The 19,356-nt window shown below is 36.5% G+C and overlaps 1 protein-coding gene across 11 annotated transcripts in view; it reads left to right on the top strand.

Moving 5' to 3' along the window:
- SCAPER (S-phase cyclin A associated protein in the ER) overlaps positions 1-19,356 on the top strand; it is a 568,863-nt gene that overhangs the window by 173,321 nt on the left and 376,186 nt on the right. For all 11 annotated transcript variants that reach the window (XM_034939208.4, XM_034939207.4, XM_063596813.1 and 8 more), the window contains 2 exons: positions 3,251-3,406; positions 9,354-9,496. In XM_034939208.4, the coding sequence (XP_034795099.1) occupies positions 3,251-3,406; positions 9,354-9,496 (299 nt within the window). The remainder of the gene's footprint in view (positions 1-3,250; positions 3,407-9,353; positions 9,497-19,356) is intronic.

The following is a 19,356-nucleotide window of genomic DNA, read 5'->3' as shown; positions in this document are numbered from 1 at the left end:
GCAAATAATGTGGTTTCTTGAGATGGAATCTACTCCTGGTGAAGATACTGTGAACATTGTTGAAATAACAAATTATTTAGAATATTCCATAAAATTAATTGATAAAGCAGTAACAGGGTTTTGAGAGCATTGACTCCAATTTTGAAAGAAACTCTACTATGGGTAAAATGCTATCAAACAGCATCACATACTACAGAGAAATCTTTGAGGAAAGGAAGAGTCCATCAATGTGGCAAACTTCGTTGTTGTCCTATTTTAAGAAATTGCCACAGCCACTTCAACCTTCAGCAACCACCACCCTGATCAGTCAGCAGCCATCAACATCAGTGCAAGACTCTCCACCAGAAAAAAAGATTATAACTTGCTAATGGCTCGAATGTTCATTAGCATTTTTTAGAAAAAGTGTTTTAGAATTAAGGTGCGTACATTGTTTATTTAGACATAATGCTGTTGCACAATTAATAGGCCATAGTATTGTGTAAAAATAACTTATATGCACTGGGAAATTTGATAATTCATGTGACTTCCTTTATTGCGATACTCAGTTTATTGTGGTGGGCTGGAACCAAACTTGTAATATCTTTGAGGTATGCCTGTACATGTTCAGTACAAACACAATCACCCATTAAAAAACATTTTTTATCTATGGTTGATTGAATCCATGGATGCAGAACCCACAGATATGGAGGGCTGACTATATAGGTACTGTCTGTGATTTGAGGCATCCACCAGGGGTCTTGGAATGTATTCCCTGTGGATAAGGACATACTACTGTATGTTGTTTTATCATCTTTCCTTTGCTTCTTTAAATTCATGTTTTTGTCAAATTCTTCAGTGTTACCAAGTTTGTCTAATGAATTTTCTGCTGTTTGTTAGGTTATTTTCTTTTCTTATCTTTTTTTCTTTCTTTTTTTTTTTTTTTTTTTTTTGAGACGGAGTCTCTGTTGCCTAGGCTGGAGTGCAGTGGCACAATCTTGGCTCACTGCAACCTCCATCTCCCACGTTCAAGCGATTCTCCTGCCTCAGCCTCCGAAGTAGCTGGGATTACAGGCGCATGCTGCCACGCCCAGCTAATTTTTTTTTGTATTTTAGTAGAGATGGGGTTTCATTGTGTTGGCCAGGCTGGTCTCAAACTCCTGAGCTCAGGCAATCTGCCTGTCTCGGCCTCCCAAAGTACTGGGATTATAGGTGTGAGTCACCGTGCCTGGCCACAGGTTATTATTTTCTTCCAAATTGTTGCTGTTCTTTTAAATGAGACAGGGTCTCACTCTGTTGCCCAAACTGGAGTTTAGTGGCGCGATCCTGGCTCACTGCAGCCTCCAACTCCTGGGTTCAAGCAATCCTCTCACCTCAGCCTCCCAAGTAACTAGGACTATAGTTGCATGCCACCACACCTGGCTAAATATATATATCTATATCTATCTATCTGTATATATTTATATTTAATAGAGATAGTCATTCTACATTGCTCAGGCTGATCTTGAACTCCTGGGCTCAAGCAATCCTCCCGCCCGGCCCTCCTAACGTGCTGGGATTACAGGCATGAGCCACTGCACCCTGCCAAGGTTGAGTTGTTTAATCTGACTTTTGCATACTCTTTCCCTTGTGAGTTTTATTTTATTGTAAAAATTTTGCTTAGTGTATTAGGTCCCATTACTTTTTCTTTCATTTTGATTATGTTTATGATATAGTCTGAATAAAGTTTCCTTGAGCATACTTGTTTATCATATATATATATATATAGAGAGAGAGAGAGATGGAATCTCGCTTTGTCGCCCAGGCTGGAGTGCAGTGCAGTGGTGCGATCTTGGTTCACTACAACCCCTACCTCCCGGGTTCAAGCAGTTCTCTGCCTCAGCCTCCTGAGTAGCTGGGATTAGGTGCCTGCCACCACATCCGGCTAATTTTTGTGTATTTAGTAGAGACGGGGTTTCACCATCTTGGCCAGGCTAGCTTGCACTCCTGACCTTGTGATCCACCCGCCTCAGCCTCCCAAAGTGCTGGCATTACAGGCGTAGCCACCACACCTGGCCTATCTTGTATTTTGAGTACGTTCAGTACAGTTTGAAGGATGTTTCTGTGATTAATCTACTTATTAAAGTGCTTATGAAAGTGGTATCATGGCATGGAGATTGGGAAAGCTTAGTTGGATCTGTATTCAAACTTTTCTGAGATTTATAAAATATCTTAACGTAGGTTTTGTTCCATCCAGCATGGATTCCTGTAGTCTGTGGCTGTCAAAGACAGTTGTCTCTAGTGTTCACTTCCCTACTTCACTCTACCATTTTAACTGTAGCATACCCTCCCCTCTGGCTTTCAAGAATGAGAGGGTTGATCCTACCTGATTTTTGAGCTTTATCATTAGCTATCCTTTACTTATAATATCTGTACTTTCTGGCAAAACTTGACTATTAAGGATCAATATATGTGAAGTTAAGGATGCAACGTATAGTTCAGTACCTTGTATCTAATTGTCACTCATTCATTATATGTTGAAGAAAAGTAATTTGTTGTTTATTTTACATTTTGTCCTTTCAAACTCATTAGAATAACGTGAGCATACCTATTTCAATGTTTGTGTAATTTGTATAGTTGCAAATTACACTGTTATTAAGTAGAACTTTGTAAGATGGTCTGTATAAGAATTTAAAATTGTTTCTTCACTTAAAAATGTTTTCAGTGGCAGGCCTCTAAATCACTTCTTTCTAAGGCCTGTGGATTTTTTATACACACTGGATTATTATCCATTTTGAGGTAAATATTGAAAGAAAAGACCAATAATTCCTTCATTTTTTTTTTTTTGTTCCATGCCTTACCACTGGTTCATGTTATTATATAAAGACTGCTGTTAGATTTCTTTCTTTCTTTCTTTCTTTTTTGATATGGAGTCTTGTTCTGTCACCCAGGCTGGAGTGCAGTGGCACGATCTTGGCTCACTGCAACCTCTGGCTCCTGGGTTCCAGCAATTCTCCTGCCTCTGCCTCCCGAGTAGCTGGGATTACAGGCACCTGCCACCACGCCTGGCTATTTTTTCTTTTTTTTTTTTTTAGTAGAGATGGGGTTTCACCATATTGGCTAGGCTGGTCTCGAACTCCCAACCTCAGGTGATCCGCCTTCCTCAGCCTCCCAAAGTGCTAGGATTACAGGCGTGAACCACCACGCCCAGCCTGACTGTTGTTAGATTTCTTATTTTTGTAATGTGCCCTAGAATTAACTTGATCTGAACCTTACCTTCTTTGTTTTTTTAAAGGTAAATGAAATTGCCTTTATAAATACCCTTGAAGCCCAGAATAAACGTCATGATGTTTTATCAAAATTGAAGGAATATGAACAGAGGCTTAATGAGCTACAGGAAGAACGTCAGAGAAGACAGGAAGAAAAGCAAGCACGTGATGAAGCTGTGCAGGTAGGATTTTTTTATTCAGCAAACATTGATTGAGCACCTGTCATATTTGTAGGGTCCAGCCCTGCAGGGTCGGTGGGTTTTTCTCCCCATGTGCGGAGATGGGAGATTGTAGAAATAAAGACATAAGACAAAGAAATAAAAGACAGCTGGGCCTGGGGGGACCACTACCACCAAGACGTGGAGACCGGTAGTGGCCCTGAATGCCAGGCTGTGCTGATATTTATTGGATACAAGACAAACGGGCAGGGTAAGGCGTGTGAGCCATCTCCAATGATACGTAAGGTCAAGTGGGTCACATGTCCACTGGACAGGAGGCCCTTCCCTGCCTGGCAGCTGAGGCAGAGAGAGAGAGGAGAGAGAGAGACAGCTCACGCCATTATTTCTGCATATCAGAGACTTTTAGTACTTTCACTAATTTGCTACTGCTTTCTAAAAGGCAGAGCCAGGTGTACAGGATGGAACATGAAAGTGGACTAGGAGCGTGACCACTGAAGCACAGCATCACAGGGAGACGGTTAGGCCTCAGGATAACTGCGGGCACAAGAGGTGGAGGAGTAGAGTCTTCTCTAAACTCCCCGGGGGAAAGGGAGAGTCCCTTTCCCGGTCTGCTAAGTAGTGGGTGTTTTTCCTTGACACTGATGCTACCGCTAGACCACGGTCCGCTTGGCAATGAGCGTCTTCCCAGACGCTGGCGTTACCACTAGACCAAGCAGCCCTCTGGTGGCCCTGTCTGGGCATAACAGAAGGCTCTCACTCTTGTCTTCTGGTCACTTCTCACTATGTCCCCTCAGCTCCTATCTCTGTATGGCCTGGTTTTTCCTAGGTTATGATTGTAGAGCAAGGATTATTATAATATTGGAATAAAGAGTAATTGCTACAAACTAATGATTAATGATATTCATATATAATCATATCTGTGATCTATATCTAGTATAACTATTCTTATTTTGTATATTTTATTATACTTGAACAGCTCATGCCCTCGGTCTCTTGCCTTGGCACCTGGGTGGCTTGCCGCCCACACATATTTTAGATTTAAAGCTAGTTGCTGAGGACCCCAAATGGAGTAACCTAGTGTTTGTTCCCAAAGGTGCATGGTTCAATATGGCACTCTAGAAACATAAAGTCTATTTTCTAAAAGATAGTGTGTTCTCTTTCAGTTACGGTCATCAGTTCTTTCATCAGCAGACTGTAATCATAGCAATAGAATCATCAGCTTCAACTAGGTGAAGGATTAAACTGCTCTGGACAGATTATTATCTATTCTTTTCTAATCGGGCTGGGCAAGAATATGGTCCTCTCCCAACAATAAAAAGAAAGGTTATTTTTGAATCAGTATATATAGCCTCAGACAATTTTTTGCCTATGCTGAGGCAAATTTAGGGTAATTTTTATGCCTAAGATAAGGGGCATCTGTTATTTTTTAGATGGTATCATCAGATACCATAATTAGATTTTAACCTCTGCAGCAAACCCTACATTTGCAACCCTTTTCAAGATGGGGAAAAGGTTAAAGCATAAACTATCCTACTGTTTATAATCTATTTTAGATCTCCCTCAGTAAAATGCCTTGCCCATAGTCTTTAAAGACCTGACATATTTTTGGATGTAGAGAACAAATTTTGCAATATTTAAATATAAATTCACATATGCTGTATTTATTGTGACTAATGTTTATTTGTTCCTTCAGTGATCATTTCATTGAGTTACTGCAAGTCATGTGTCAGGCTCAAAGATTTGAAAAACATACATCTGTGTTCTCAGTGTGGAAATGTATATGTACATAAACAAGATTAGGAAAAATGCTATGCTGAAGGCATTGTCAGTAGCACAAAGGAGAACACCTTATTTATATAGAGAGTAGAGGGACTATGAAAAAGTCCAGAAAAGTTTCCAGGTAGAGATGACATTTTTACTAAATTTTCAAAAATGAAACAGACAAATGATAAATTGTATGGGAGGGCATTTCATGCAGAAGGGGATATGAGGAAGCAGTGCATGTAGAGTTAGGGAGGAGGTCATGAAAAGCTTTGTAGGTATTTTAAAAAATTACGGGTGTTGTATTTCATGCTTCTTGTTATCAGTGATTTTAGTAAATTATGAATACATTTTTAAGTTCATTGATCACTTTTTGCTATTTGTGGGCAATAACAGGCATTCCCTTATTCATCCTGATCTCTATTTGAGTCCAAGGTACTATTTTAATGAATGCAAAGCTAACTTCATGTTGAAAAATACAGAATTCTCCCATTAGAGAAACTAGCCTTTCCTTTCCAAGAAGCAGTAAAAATTTTCATATTTATCATTTATAAGCTATTTATCTATTAACTTGTATTCTTAAATGAGTAAAAAAAATATTTGAATGTTTAATTTGAATCTTTAGCATTATTTCTGTTTCTCTACAGGATAAATGCTATAAATGTCTGTAGAGAAACAGAAATACAGACATAAAAATAATATGGTTTGTAAATTATGTGTTAATTTAATAACTAATAATTCAGAGATATAATTAAGACATTTTTGCCTTTATAGCAAATAGTAAATTACAGTTTAATTTGAAAGAGTGTAATTAGAGTATGTACAAGGTACAAAGTTACCACAGAGGAGGGAATAATTAGCTCGATTGGTGGAAATCAAATATCAGGGAAAGTTCTCTGGAAAAGGTAACTTCTTAGCTAGTTTTTTTGAGGAAATACATGAGTAGTAGTGTATATTTTTAAATAGACATCTTTGGTTCCTTACTCTGCATTTTGCAGATTTGAAATATAGCAGTTACCTTTCGTTTAAAAATGATGACTCTCACTTCAGAATTTTTAACATTCATTAAAACTTAAAGGAAAACAGTTTACTAAACTAGTAGGGAATTTCCTCCACCAACCAACACTTTAAGAATTGTTTTGGCTCTTTAGAATTATTTTTGTTTTTAAAAGTGCTGAAGTTTCCTATGGATTTAATTTCAGTGAAAGATTTTAAACCTGTCTACATATGCTTGAGATATACTGAGATAGATAGTTAGAAAAATCCACTGGTAGATAACATGTATAACATTAAAATTTTTTAAATGTGTAATCATTACTTGCTGTACAGGCACTAGTGCCAAGTATTCTGTAAATACAATAATGGTAAGATCCTAACCTAATACAGAATTTCAGAGACCCTCCATCCATTTTATTTTTACTCTTGAAGCATTCTCATGGACTATTAAAGGCAATTGTGATTCTCATTTCTTGTAAGTAAAATACCAAGTGCTGCCATCATATATTCTCAGTTTGCTGTTATTGTTATGTATATTCTTTATTGATTAATTATAAGCTCAATTTTTTCTTTTTTACTTATCCTGCTTTGTCCTTTTGTCCTAATCATTTGAATTGTAGGCATAAAGAGGAGCTACAGAATCCTTTCTTAGGCTGCTTTAAACACCTCCCTGGCTGAGATACGTAGGGGTCTGAGAGGTTCTTCTGTAGGCTTAAGAATTAGTTATATTTCTAATTCCTTTGCTGTAAGTTTTAATTCTTTCCTTGTGGCTATATAGATTCATAGTGTATATTATTTTATAAAGTCATGCTTCATTTATTAAACAGATATTTAGAAATCCCTACCCTTTGCAGGGTGCTTTATGAGGTACAAAGTTTCCTGTCTTTCGGGAATTTAAATTTCAGATTGGGAAATGGTAGCTGAATTTTACTCATTAGCTGTATGACTACCAGTTCTCTTTTCAAGTTATTAAAAATGGAAATTAATAGGTTGAGTAACTTTTTACGTCCAGTTATCTCTTTTCATACAATGTTGGAGTTGGTCTGATATCCATTAAAACAGTCAGCAAGTTGACATTATGTTTACAAGTGTACACTTGGCTACATTGCACATACCTGCAGTAATTATTTTTACATAATACATATTTTATAAGATAAGTTTAGGATTTAAAAAATTACATTCCTCAAGCCTTTGGTCTTATATTAATAAAATATGAAATGAAAAATTCTGCTTTAATTCTTTATATTTAATGCCTAAGCTCTTTGTATTTTGTTGTGAAACGTGTTTTCAGATATAATATGGAATTTTTAAACTTCAGAAAAAATGGACTATAAGAGGAATTTTTTTAATCACTTTTTTTTAATGGAGAAAATTTTCTGTGCCAGATTTGATTGTTTTTACTCTTAAGAGTTTTTGATTTTTTTTGGCTAACCAAGTTTCCACATATTATTCTTGATTAGTCATGAGAAATAGCTACAACTATTTCATGAATAGTATGCTCAGACAGTAAAGGATATATTTTAAAATCTAATTGCATGACTCCAACAGTCTGCAGTGTGCCTGTTATGTCCTCCTCAAATAAGGGCATTCCCTCCAATTCCCAGTTTACCCTCTTCTTATACCACCTACCCCCTCAAAAAAAAAAAGAAAGAAATAGAGATCCTTTTGGCTATTTTTAAAAGGCTTTCTTTCCCTGGGGCAGATAGAGCTTGTTGTGGAGATGAAGTTACTATTGTGAGCTCAGTTAACTGTTAGAAATGTTCAAATCTCTCTTTTGTGTTCCCTGAACAGAAATTGCTTTGTTATTTTTTTTCTGCTATCTTTTACTGAGCCCTTACTATGGCTAAACTCTATGCTGAGAACTTACCTGTAATTAATAATTTACATCTCACAATCAACTGAGGCTCTTTAAGGTGAAGTACTTTGCCCAAGGTTATGTAAGTAGTAGGTACTAGAGCCTAGATCAATGTATTCCATTAATTATAGAGGAGAGGCTACCGAGAGGTTGTGAGTGCTATATGGGGAATGGGTATGGATTCAGAGAAACATATCAATAAGATGAGGAACATGTTAGTGACAAATATTTCATGTTGAAGTTACCCAGTTTTCATGATTTATCTTCTGGCTTGATGATGATGATGATGATGATGATGATGATGATGATAATTATTTAGAATTTTATATATGCCAGGCCCTATGGTAAGTGCTTTTCATATATTAGCTCATCTGTGCTTTATAATATCCTAAGAAATACATATTATTATTTATCTTCTAGAAAAGTAAGGCACAGAGAATGTAACTAAGTAGCCCAGAGCCACTGTGCTAGTGAATAATGGGGTCAGGAAACAAAACCAGGGAATCTGACCCGATATCCACTCTTATACCCACTGTGCTCTATTATATGACCTCTTTCTCCTTCTCACAAACTGTCTTTACTTAATTCCATCATGAAAGCTTAGTTCAGAAATAAAATCTATTAACTATGGTTTTTTCATATTCAGGTATTTCTATAACCATATATTAACACAAGGCTTTAGAAGTGATTAATCAGAAAACATATATTAAGTTCTGTATTAGTCAGAGTTCTCTAGAGGTACAGAACTAATAGGATATATATATATGTGTGTGTGTGTATGTGTGTATATATATGTGTGTGTGTGTATATATATATATAAAACATATATATATATGAGTTTATTAAGTATTAACTCACACAATCACAAGGTCCCACAACAGTGTCTACAAGCTGAGGAGTAAGGAGAGCCAGTCTGAGTTCCAAAACTGAAGAACTTGGAGTCTGATGTTTGAGGGCAGGAAGCATCCAGCACGGCTGAAGGATGTAGGCTGGTAGGCTAGGCCATTCTCTCTTTTCATATTTTTCTGCCTGCTTTATATTCTAGCCTCGCTGGCAGCTGATTAACCATCACAAGTTCCCACAAAACAAGTATAACACAGTGTTTGTATAAAAAAGCAAGTCTTTACTGAATTATGTGTAACACTGGTAAATGACTTTCAGAAACCAGATATCATTGCTATTTGATTTTTGTTTAAACTTTAAGAAGCAGAGTACCTAGTGGCAAGCCCATGTTTCTACTTGGCTTGAACATGTAAGTTTGGTGAAAGGTATATTACTTTGAATCATTTTTATTTTACACATAATTCTAATATTGGAAAAAAATATTTCTAACATTAGGAACGCAAGAGAGCTCTAGAGGCAGAGCGGCAGGCCCGTGTAGAAGAATTGTTAATGAAGAGGAAAGAACAAGAAGCCCGAATTGAACAACAGAGGCAAGAAAAGGAAAAAGCCCGTGAGGATGCAGCCCGGGAAAGAGCTAGGTATCTCATTTGCTATCTTGATGAACATTTTGCACTGAGTGAATATTCAAGTTGAGGTCTTAAAGCCATTTACTGTCATGTAGAGTTTTTTTGAGATGAGGTTTTGCGATGTTCCCCAGGTTGATCTTGAACTCTCTGACTCAAGTGATCCTCCCACCTCACCCTCCTGAGTAGCTTGGACTACAGGTGTGTACCACCACACTCAAATCAAAAAATATATAATTTGATTCTGGATGGCTTCAGCAAAAGAGACTTTTGGGGAAGATACTGAGGGCATAAGTAATAAAAGGTTAGAGGACCAAGTTTGGAAATGTTCTGTCAGACATGAAAGTCTAGATCACAAGAGTCACAGCAGTGGATTTTTTTTTTTTTTTTTTGATGGAAATAGTCTGGTCAGCATGTTGCCACTCTGATTATGATGTATGACCTTCAATTATCCCTTAGTTTTAATCACTTGTTTAAGATTTAAAGACACAGAAAAAAACATATAATTGGCCAAGCCTAAGTCCCTTTTATTGGTGTGACCTTACTGACGTGATATTTTGTGACTTCTGAATTATAGCGAAGTTGGTAGATGTGAAAAGATAGCTCTTTGTGGTTTTAATTTGCTTTTCTACTTGTCCCTGATTAATAATAAGGCTGAACAACTTTTTCACATGTTTATGAGCTGTTCAGGGTTTTTTTATGCAAAGTGCCTATTCAAATTTTTGTTCATTCCTGTATTGGGGTCTTTTTTTTCTTATTGATATTTAGGGATTATCTTTACTAGATACTAAGTCTTTGTTAGTTACATATATTGCAAATATACCTATAGGTTGTGTCTTACCTTTTTTCTTTCTTTATGATGTTTTTTGATTAGCATAACTCTTGGTTGCAGTTTAGTAGAACTGAACAAACTATAATTTATGCCTTTTGGTCTTATTTATGAAATCTTTTTCTATCCTAAGTCATAAGACATTCTTCAAAATTTTATAGTTTTATCTTTTATAGTCTTTATCTATCTGCAATTGGTTTTATTGTGTATTTAGAGGTAGGAGTCTTACTTCATTTTCTCCATGTGGATACCCAATTATTCTAGCATACTTTATTGAAAAATGCATTTTTTCCCTACTGATCTGCAAGGCTTTCTAACATAAGCCAAGTTTTTATATATGTGTGGGTCTGCTCGTGGACTGTTGTGTTCTGGTCCAGTGATGAATTTGTTTGTCATCTGCCTTAGTTATCAAAGCTTTATAATAATTGTTGGTGTCTGGAACTATCCTTCACCTTATTTTTTATTAGGACTGTCCTGGCCCTATTTCATGTCTGTGTTAGTTTTAGAATCAGCTTGCTCTGTTCTATATTTAAAAATAAACTATAAAATTTTGATTGGAATTGCATTGAATCTATAAATTCAGGTGTTAAGATTGATATTTTTATGTTGAATATTTTAATTTATGAGCATGCTACTAAATGTTTTTCTACTGATTTAGGTCTTTCAGAACATCTTTATATCCTTTCATCAAACTTACATGTTCAAGCCAAGTAGAAATTTTTTTTTCTATAAAGGATTTTTGTATGCTTTTTTATTGTGGCAAAAAATATAAATAGCATGAAATTTATCATTTTAATCATTTTTAAGTTTACAGTCCAGTGGCCTTGAGTACATTGATATTTTTATGCAACTATCACCACCGTCTGTACCCAGAAATTTTTTCAGTTTCCGAGACTGAAGTGTTCTATCTACTAAGTAGTAACTCCCTATTCTCTCCATTCCATACCCCTACTTGCCTCTGACAATCGTCATGCTACTTTCTGTTTCTATGAATGTGACTGCTTTAGGGATCTTATATAAGTGGAATCATACGGTATTTGGCCTTTTGTGACTTATCCTAATGTCTTCAAGTTTCATCCATGTTGTAGCATGTGTCAGGATTTTCTTCCTTTTTAAGACTGAATAGTATTTCATTGTATGTATAATACCACATTTTATTTATTCATTTCTTTGTTGAAGCAACTTGAGTTGCTTCTACCTTTTGACTATTGTGAATAATGCTGCTATAAACACGGGTGTTACAAATGTATGTTGTAGTCTCTGCTTTTTAATTCCAAGAGTGAAGTAGTTGGATCATATACTAATTTTATTGTTTTTTTTTTTGAAGAGAACCCTACTGTTTTTCATAGCAGCTGTACCATTTTTATGTTCTCAGCAGCATTGCACAAGGGTTCCACATCCTCACCAATGCTTGTTATTTTGTTTTTCTAAAAATAGCCTTATTGAAGAGTGTGAAGTGGCATCTCATTCTGGTTTTGATTTGCATTTCCCTAGTGATTAGTGACCTTAAGCATCTTTTCATGTGCTTATTGGCCATTTCTTTATATTTTTGGGGACAGGTTACCACTTAGGTCCTTTGCCTATTTTTTAATCTGGTTATTTTCTTGTTGGGTTATAGAGTTTTTTATATATATATATATATTCTAGACATTAACCCTTTATCAAAGATAGAATTTACTGATATTTTCTCCCATTCTGTAGGTTGACTTTTCATTTTGTTGATATTGTCTATTGAAGAACAAAAGTTTTAAATTTGGACGTAGTTCAATTTCTCTATTTTTGTTGTTGTTGTTTTTGTTGCCTTTACTTTTTTTGTCATATTCAAGAAATCATAGCCAAATCCAATGTTGTGAAGTTTTCTCCCTGGATTTTCTTGTAACATTTTTATACTTTTAGGTCTTATGTTTAGATCTTGGATAGTTTTAGTTAATTTTTGTATATCGTATAAGGTAAGGGTTCAACTTCATTCTTTTGCACATACTCAGTTTTCCCATCACTTCTTGTTGAAAAGACTGTCCTTTCTCTATTGAATGGTTTTGTCATCTTTGTTGAAATTATTTGACTTACATACAATGGCTGTATTTCTTGGCTCGCTGTTCTGTTTCATTGGACTATATACATGTCTGTTTTTATGGTAGTCCATACTGTTTTGATTACTGTAGTTTTGTAGTAAGTTTTGAAATCAGGATATGTGAGCCTCTTTGTTCTTTTCAAGATTGTTTTGGCTTGAGGATCCTTTGAGATTCATGTGCATTTTTTAATTTTTGTAAAGAAGTCATTGGGATTTTGATAGGGATTGCATTCAATCTATAGATTGTTTTGGGAAGTATGGCTTTTTTTTTTTTTTAATGTATACACTAAGAGAGAGAATTCAGGGTGAGCTGCTTGTAAAGGATGAGGCAGCCAATATGGCCATCTTAACAGTGTTGAGTTTTTCAGTCCATGAACACATGATGTCTTTCCATTTATTTGTGTCTTCAGTTCCTTTCAACAACGTTTTGTAGTTTTCATTGCATCTGTTTTTCTCATCCTTGTTATGTTTATTCCTAAGTATTTTATTTTTTGTACACATTTTATGATATTTTTTAGTTACTATTTTATCCTGTTATACAATTATAAATAGAATCTCTTAAGTGCTTTTAAAATTTGTATGTTGCTGGTGTTTAGAAATACCATTTATTGGGGGGTGGAGAGAAGATGACCGAATAGGAACAGCTCCAGTCTACAGCTCCCAGTGTGAGCAACGCAGAAGATGGGTGATTTCTGCATTTCCAACTGAGGAATGCAGCTCCTCACCAGCAACAGAACAAAGCTGGACGGAGAATGACTTTGACACATTGAGAGAAGAAGGCTTCAGAACAGCGGACTACTCTGAGCTAAAGGAGGAAATTCGAACCAATGGCAAAGAAGTTAAAAACTTTGAAAAAAAATTAGACGAATGGATAACTAGAATAACCAATGCAGAGAAGTCCTTAAAGGACCTGATAGAGCTGAAAACCATGGCACGAGAACTACGTGACAAATGCACAAGACTCAGTAACTGATGTGATCAACGGGAAGAAAGGGTATCAGTGATGGAAGACGAAATGAATGAAATGAAGCGTGAAGAGAAGTTTAGAGAAAAAAGAATAAAAAGAAACACACAAAGCCTCCAAGAAATATGGGACTATGTGAAAAGACCAAATCTATGTCTCATTGGTGTACCTGAAAGTGACGGGGAGAATGGAAGCAAGTTGGAAAACACTCTGCAGGATATTATCCAGCAGAACTTCCCCAATCCAGCAAGGCAGGCCAACATTCAAATTCAGGAAATACAGAGAATGCCACAAAGATACTCCTCGAGAAGAGCAACTCCAAGACACATAATTGTCAGATTCACCAAAGTGGAAATGAAGGAAAAAATGTTAAGGGCAGCCAGAGAGAAAGGTTGGGTTACCCACAAAGGGAAGCCCATCAGACTAACAGCTGATCTCTCGGCAGAAACTCTATAAGCCAGAAGAGAATGGGGGCCAATATTCAACATTCTTAAAGAAAAGAATTTCCAACCCAGTATTTCATATCCAGCCAAACTAAGCTTCATAAGTGAAGGAGAAATAAAATACTTTACAAACAAGCAAAGGCTGAGAGATTTTGTCACTACCAGGCCTGCCCTAAAAGAGCTCCTGAAGGAAGCACTAAACATGGAAAGGAACAACCGGTACCAGCCACTGCAAAAACATGTCAAATTGTAAAGACCATCAAGGCTAGAAAGAAACTGCATCAACTAATGAGCAAAATAACCAGCTAACATTATAATGACAGGATCAAATTCACACGTAACAATACTAACCTTAAATGTAAATGGGCTAAATGCTCCAATTAAAAGTCACAGACTGGCAAATTGGATAGAGTCAAGACCCATCAGTGTGCTGTATTCAGGAACCCCATCTCATGTGCCCAGGCACACATAGGCTCACAAAAAAGGGATGGAGGAAGATCTACCAGGCAAATGGAAAACAATAAAAGGCAGGGGTTGAAATCCTAGTCTCTGATAAAACAGACTTTAAACCAACAAAGATCAAAAGAGACAAGGCCATTACATAATGGTAAAGGGATCAATTCAACAAGAACTAACTATCCTAAATATACATGCACCCAATACAGGAGCACCCAGATTCATAAAGCAAGTCCTTAGAGACCTACAAAGAGACTTAGACTTCCACGCAATAATAATGGGAGACTTTAACACCCCACTGTCAACATTAGACAGATCAATGAGACAGAAAGTTAACAAGGATATCCAGGAATTGAACTCAGCTCTGCACCAAGCAGACCTAATAGACATCTACAGAACTCTCCACCCCAAATCAACAGAATATACATTCTTTTCAGCACACCACACCACACCTATTCCAAAATTGACCACATAGTTGGAAGTAAAACACTCCTCAGCAAATGTAAAAGAAGATAAATTATAACAAACTGTCTCTCAGACCACAGTGCAATCAAACTAGAACTCAGGATTAAGAAACTCACTCAAAACTGGTAAACTTCATGGAAACTGAACAACCTGCTTCTGAATGACTACTGGGTAAATAATGAAATGAAGGCAGAAATAAAGATGTTCTTTGAAACCAACGAGAACAAAGACACAACATACCAAAATCTCTGGGACACATTCAAAGCAGTGTGTAGAGGGAAATTTATAGCCCTAAATGCCCACAAGAGTAAGCAGGAAAGATCTAAAATTGACACCCTAACATCACAATTAAAAGAACTAGAGAAGCAAGAGCAAACACATTCAAAAGCTAGCAGAAGGCAAGAAATAACTAAGATCAGAGCAGACCTGAAGGAAATAGAGACACAAAAAACCCTTCAAAAAATCAATGAATCCAGGAGCCTGTTTTTTTAAAAGATCAGCAAAATCGATAGACTGCTAGCAAGACTAATAAAGAAGAAAAGAGAGAAGAATCAAATAAGCATAATAAAAAATGACAAAGGAGATATCACCACCGATCCTACAGAAATACAAACTACCATCAGAGAATACTATAAACACCTCTATGCAAATAAACTAGAAAATCTAGAAGAAATGGATAAATTCCTTGACACATACACTCTCCCAAGACTTAACCAGGAAGAAGTTGAATCTCTGAATAGACCAATAACAGGCTCTGAAATAGAGGCAATAATTAATAGCTTACCAACCAAAGAAAGTCCAGGACCAGACGGATTCACAGCCGAATTCTACCAGAGGTACAAGGAGGAGCTGGTACCATTCCTTCTGAAACTATTGCAATCAATAGAAAAAGAGGGAATCCTCTCTAACTCATTTTATGAGGCCAGCATCATCCTGATACCAAAGCCTAGGAGAGACACAACCAAAAAAGAGAATTTTAGACCAATATCCTTGATGAACATTGATGCAAAAATCCTCAATAAAATACTGGCAAACCGAATCCAGCAGCACATCAAAAAGCTTATCCACCATGATCAAGTGGGCCTCATCCCTGGGATGCAAGGCTGGTTCAACATACGCAAATCAATAAACGTAATCCAGCATATAAACAGAACCAAAGACAAAAACCACATGATTATCTCAATAGATGCAGAAAAGGCCTTTGACAAAATTCAACAACCCTTCATGCTAAAAATTCTCAATAAATTAGGTATTGATGGGACATATCTCAAAATAATAAGAGCTATCTATTGAAAACCCACAGCCAAATCATAGTGAATGGACAAAAACCGGAAGCATTCCCTTTGAAAACTGGCACAAGACAGGGATGCCCTCTCTCACCACTCCTATTCAACATAGTGTTGGAAGTTCTGGCCAGGGCAGTCAGACAGGAGAAGGAAATAAAGGGTATTCAATTAGGAAAAGAGGAAGTCAAATTGTCCCTGTTTGCCGATGACATGATTGTATATCTAGAAAACCCCATCATCTCAGCCCAAAATCTCCTTAAGCTGATAAGCAACTTCAGCAAAGTCTCAGGATACAAAATCAGTGTACAAAAATCACAAGCATTCTTATACACGAATAACAGACAGCCAAATCATGAGTGAACTCCCATTCACAATTGCTTCAAAGAGAATAAAATACCTAGGAATCCACCTTACAAGGGACGTGAAGAACCTCTTCAAGGAGAACTACAAACCACTGCTCAATGAAATAAAAGAGGATACAAACAAATGGAAGAACATTCCACGTTCGTGGGTAGGAAGAACCAATATCGTGAAAATGGCCATACTGCCCAAGGTAATTTATAGATTCAATGCCATCCCCATCAAGCTACCAATGACTTTCTTCACAGAATTGGAAAAAACTAGTTTAAAGTTCATATGGAACCAAAAAAGAGCCCGCATCGCCAAGTCAATCCTAAGCCAAAAGAACAAAGCTAGAGGCATCACACTACCTGACTTCAAACTATACTACAAGGCTACAGTAACCAAAACAGCATGGTACTGGTACCAAAACAGAGATATAGACCAATGGAACAGAACAGAGCCCTCAGAAATAATGCCGCATATCTACAACTACCTGATCTTTGACAAACCTGAGAAAAAGAAGCAATGGGGAAAGGATTCCCTATTTAATAAAAGGTGCTGGGAAAACTGGCTAGCCATATGTAGAAAGCTGAAACTGGATCCCTTCCTTACACCTTATACAAAAATTAATTCAAGATGGATTAAAGACTTAAAGGTTAGACCTAAAACCATAAAAACCTTAGAAGAAAACCTAGGCATTACCATTCAGGACATAGGCATGGGCAAGGACTTCATGTCTAAAACACCAAAAGCAATGGCAACAAAAGCCAAAATTGACAAATGGGATCTAATTAAACTAAAGAGCTTCTGCACAGCAAAAGAAACCACCATCAGAGTGAACAGGCAACCTACAGAATGGGAGAAAATTTTTGCAACCTACTCATCTGACAAAGGGCTAATATCCAGAATCTACAATGAACTCAAACAAATTTACAGGAAAAAAACAACCCCATCAAAAAGTGGGCAAAGGATATGAACAGACACTTCTCAAAAGAAGACATTTATGCAGCCAAAAACCACATGAAAAAGTGCTCATCGTCACTGGCCATCAGAGAAATGCAAATCAAAATCACAATGAGATACCATCTCACACCAGTTAGAATGGTGATCATTAAAAAGTCAGGAAACAGCAGGTGCTGGAGAGGATGTGGAGAAATAGGAACACTTTTACACTGTTGGTGGGACTGTAAACTAGTTCAACCATTGTGGAAGTCAGTGTGGTGATTCCTCAGGGATCTAGAACTAGAAATACCGTTTGACCCAGTCGTCCCATTACTGGGTATATACCCAAAGGATTATAAATCATGCTGCTATAAAGACACATTCACATGTATGTTTTTTGTGGCACTATTCACAATAGCAAAGACTTGGAACCAACCCAAATGTCCAACAATGATAGACTAGATTAAGAAAATGTGGCACATATACACCATGGAATACTATGCAGCCATAAAAAATGATGAGTTCATGTCCTTTGTAGGGACAGAATGAAGCTGTAAACCATCATTCTCAGCAAACTATCGCAAGGACAAAAGACCGAACACCACATGTTCTCACTCATAGGTGGGAATTGAATAATGAGAACGCATGGACACAGGAAGGGGAACATCACACACTGGGAACTGTTGTGGGGTGGGGGGAGGGGGGAGGTATAGCATTAGGAGATATACCTAATGCTAAATGATAAGTTAATGGGTGCAGCACACCAACATGGCACATGTATACATATGTAACAAACCTGCACGTTGTGCACATGTACCCTAAAACTTAAAGTGTAATAATAATTAAAAAAAAAAAGAAATACCATTTATTTTGTTTCAGCAACCGCAATAAATTCTGTTAAGCATTCTAATAATTAATCTTAGATTTTTTTTAGCGTTTTCTACATAAATAAACATATAATCTACCAATATATAGTTTGGATTTTTTTCCTCATCTTTATGCCTTTTGTTTCGTTAGTGGGCATCTTACTTATAAGGAATGGGTTCCACAATTAACTATTAAAGATATCTGCCTTAGGTTTTTTAAAAAATAGTTTTTATTTGTTGTTTATTTAAGGTATACATCATAATGTTGTAGTGTACATATAGGTAGTAAAAGGTTTACTATAGGGAAGCGAACTAACATATCTATCTTCTCACATAGTTACCCATTTTATTTGTTTTAGTGGCAAGGGAAACTAAAATCTCATTTATCACAAATCCCAGTACTGTACAATTTTATTACCTATAGCCCTCCTGTTGTACATTAGATCTCTAGACTTGTTCATCTTACATATCTGCAGTTTTATATCCTCTGATCTACATCTCCTCTTTTCTGCCCTCTCCCTCTTATGCATACCCGTGATAACTAATACCTTGTTTTCTATCTCTGTATAATTGAATTTTTTTTAAGATTTCACATATAAGTGAGATCATGCAGTATTTTTCTTTCCATGTCTGGCTCATTTTACTTAGGATAATGTTCTCTAGGCTCATCCATATTGTGGCAAATGGCAATGTCTTGTTCCTTTTAGGGCTAAATGGTATGTATACTATAGTTTCTTTATCATTGTTTCTTTGATGGACACTTAGTTTGCTTTCATATCTTGGCTATTGTGAATAATGCCATAGGAAACATGGAAGTGCAAATATCTTTATGAGGTGGTGATTCCATTTCCGTTGGGTATATTGCCAGAAGAGGGATCAGCTGGGTCCTATGGTAGTTCTATTTTAAATTTCTTTAGAAACCTCCATCCTGTTTTCCAGATGGCTGTACCAAGCCACACTCTCAACAACAGTGTAAAAGAGTTCCCTTTCCTCCATACCCTCACCAACATTTGTTTTTTGACGTTTTGATAATAGTCATCTAATGGGTGTGAGTTAGTATTTCATAATGGTTTTAATGTTCATTTCTCTGATGATTAATGGTGTATATCACCTTTCCATATATCTACTGACTATTTTTATGACTTCTTTGGAGAAATGTCTATGGCGATTCGTTACCCATTTTAAAATCAGTTTGTTTTTCTACTATTGAG

Source organism: Pan paniscus, chromosome 16 (genome assembly GCF_029289425.2).
Source record: "Pan paniscus chromosome 16, NHGRI_mPanPan1-v2.0_pri, whole genome shotgun sequence".
Lineage (NCBI taxonomy): Eukaryota > Metazoa > Chordata > Mammalia > Primates > Hominidae > Pan > Pan paniscus.
This window is presented reverse-complemented; position numbering and strand designations above follow the sequence as displayed.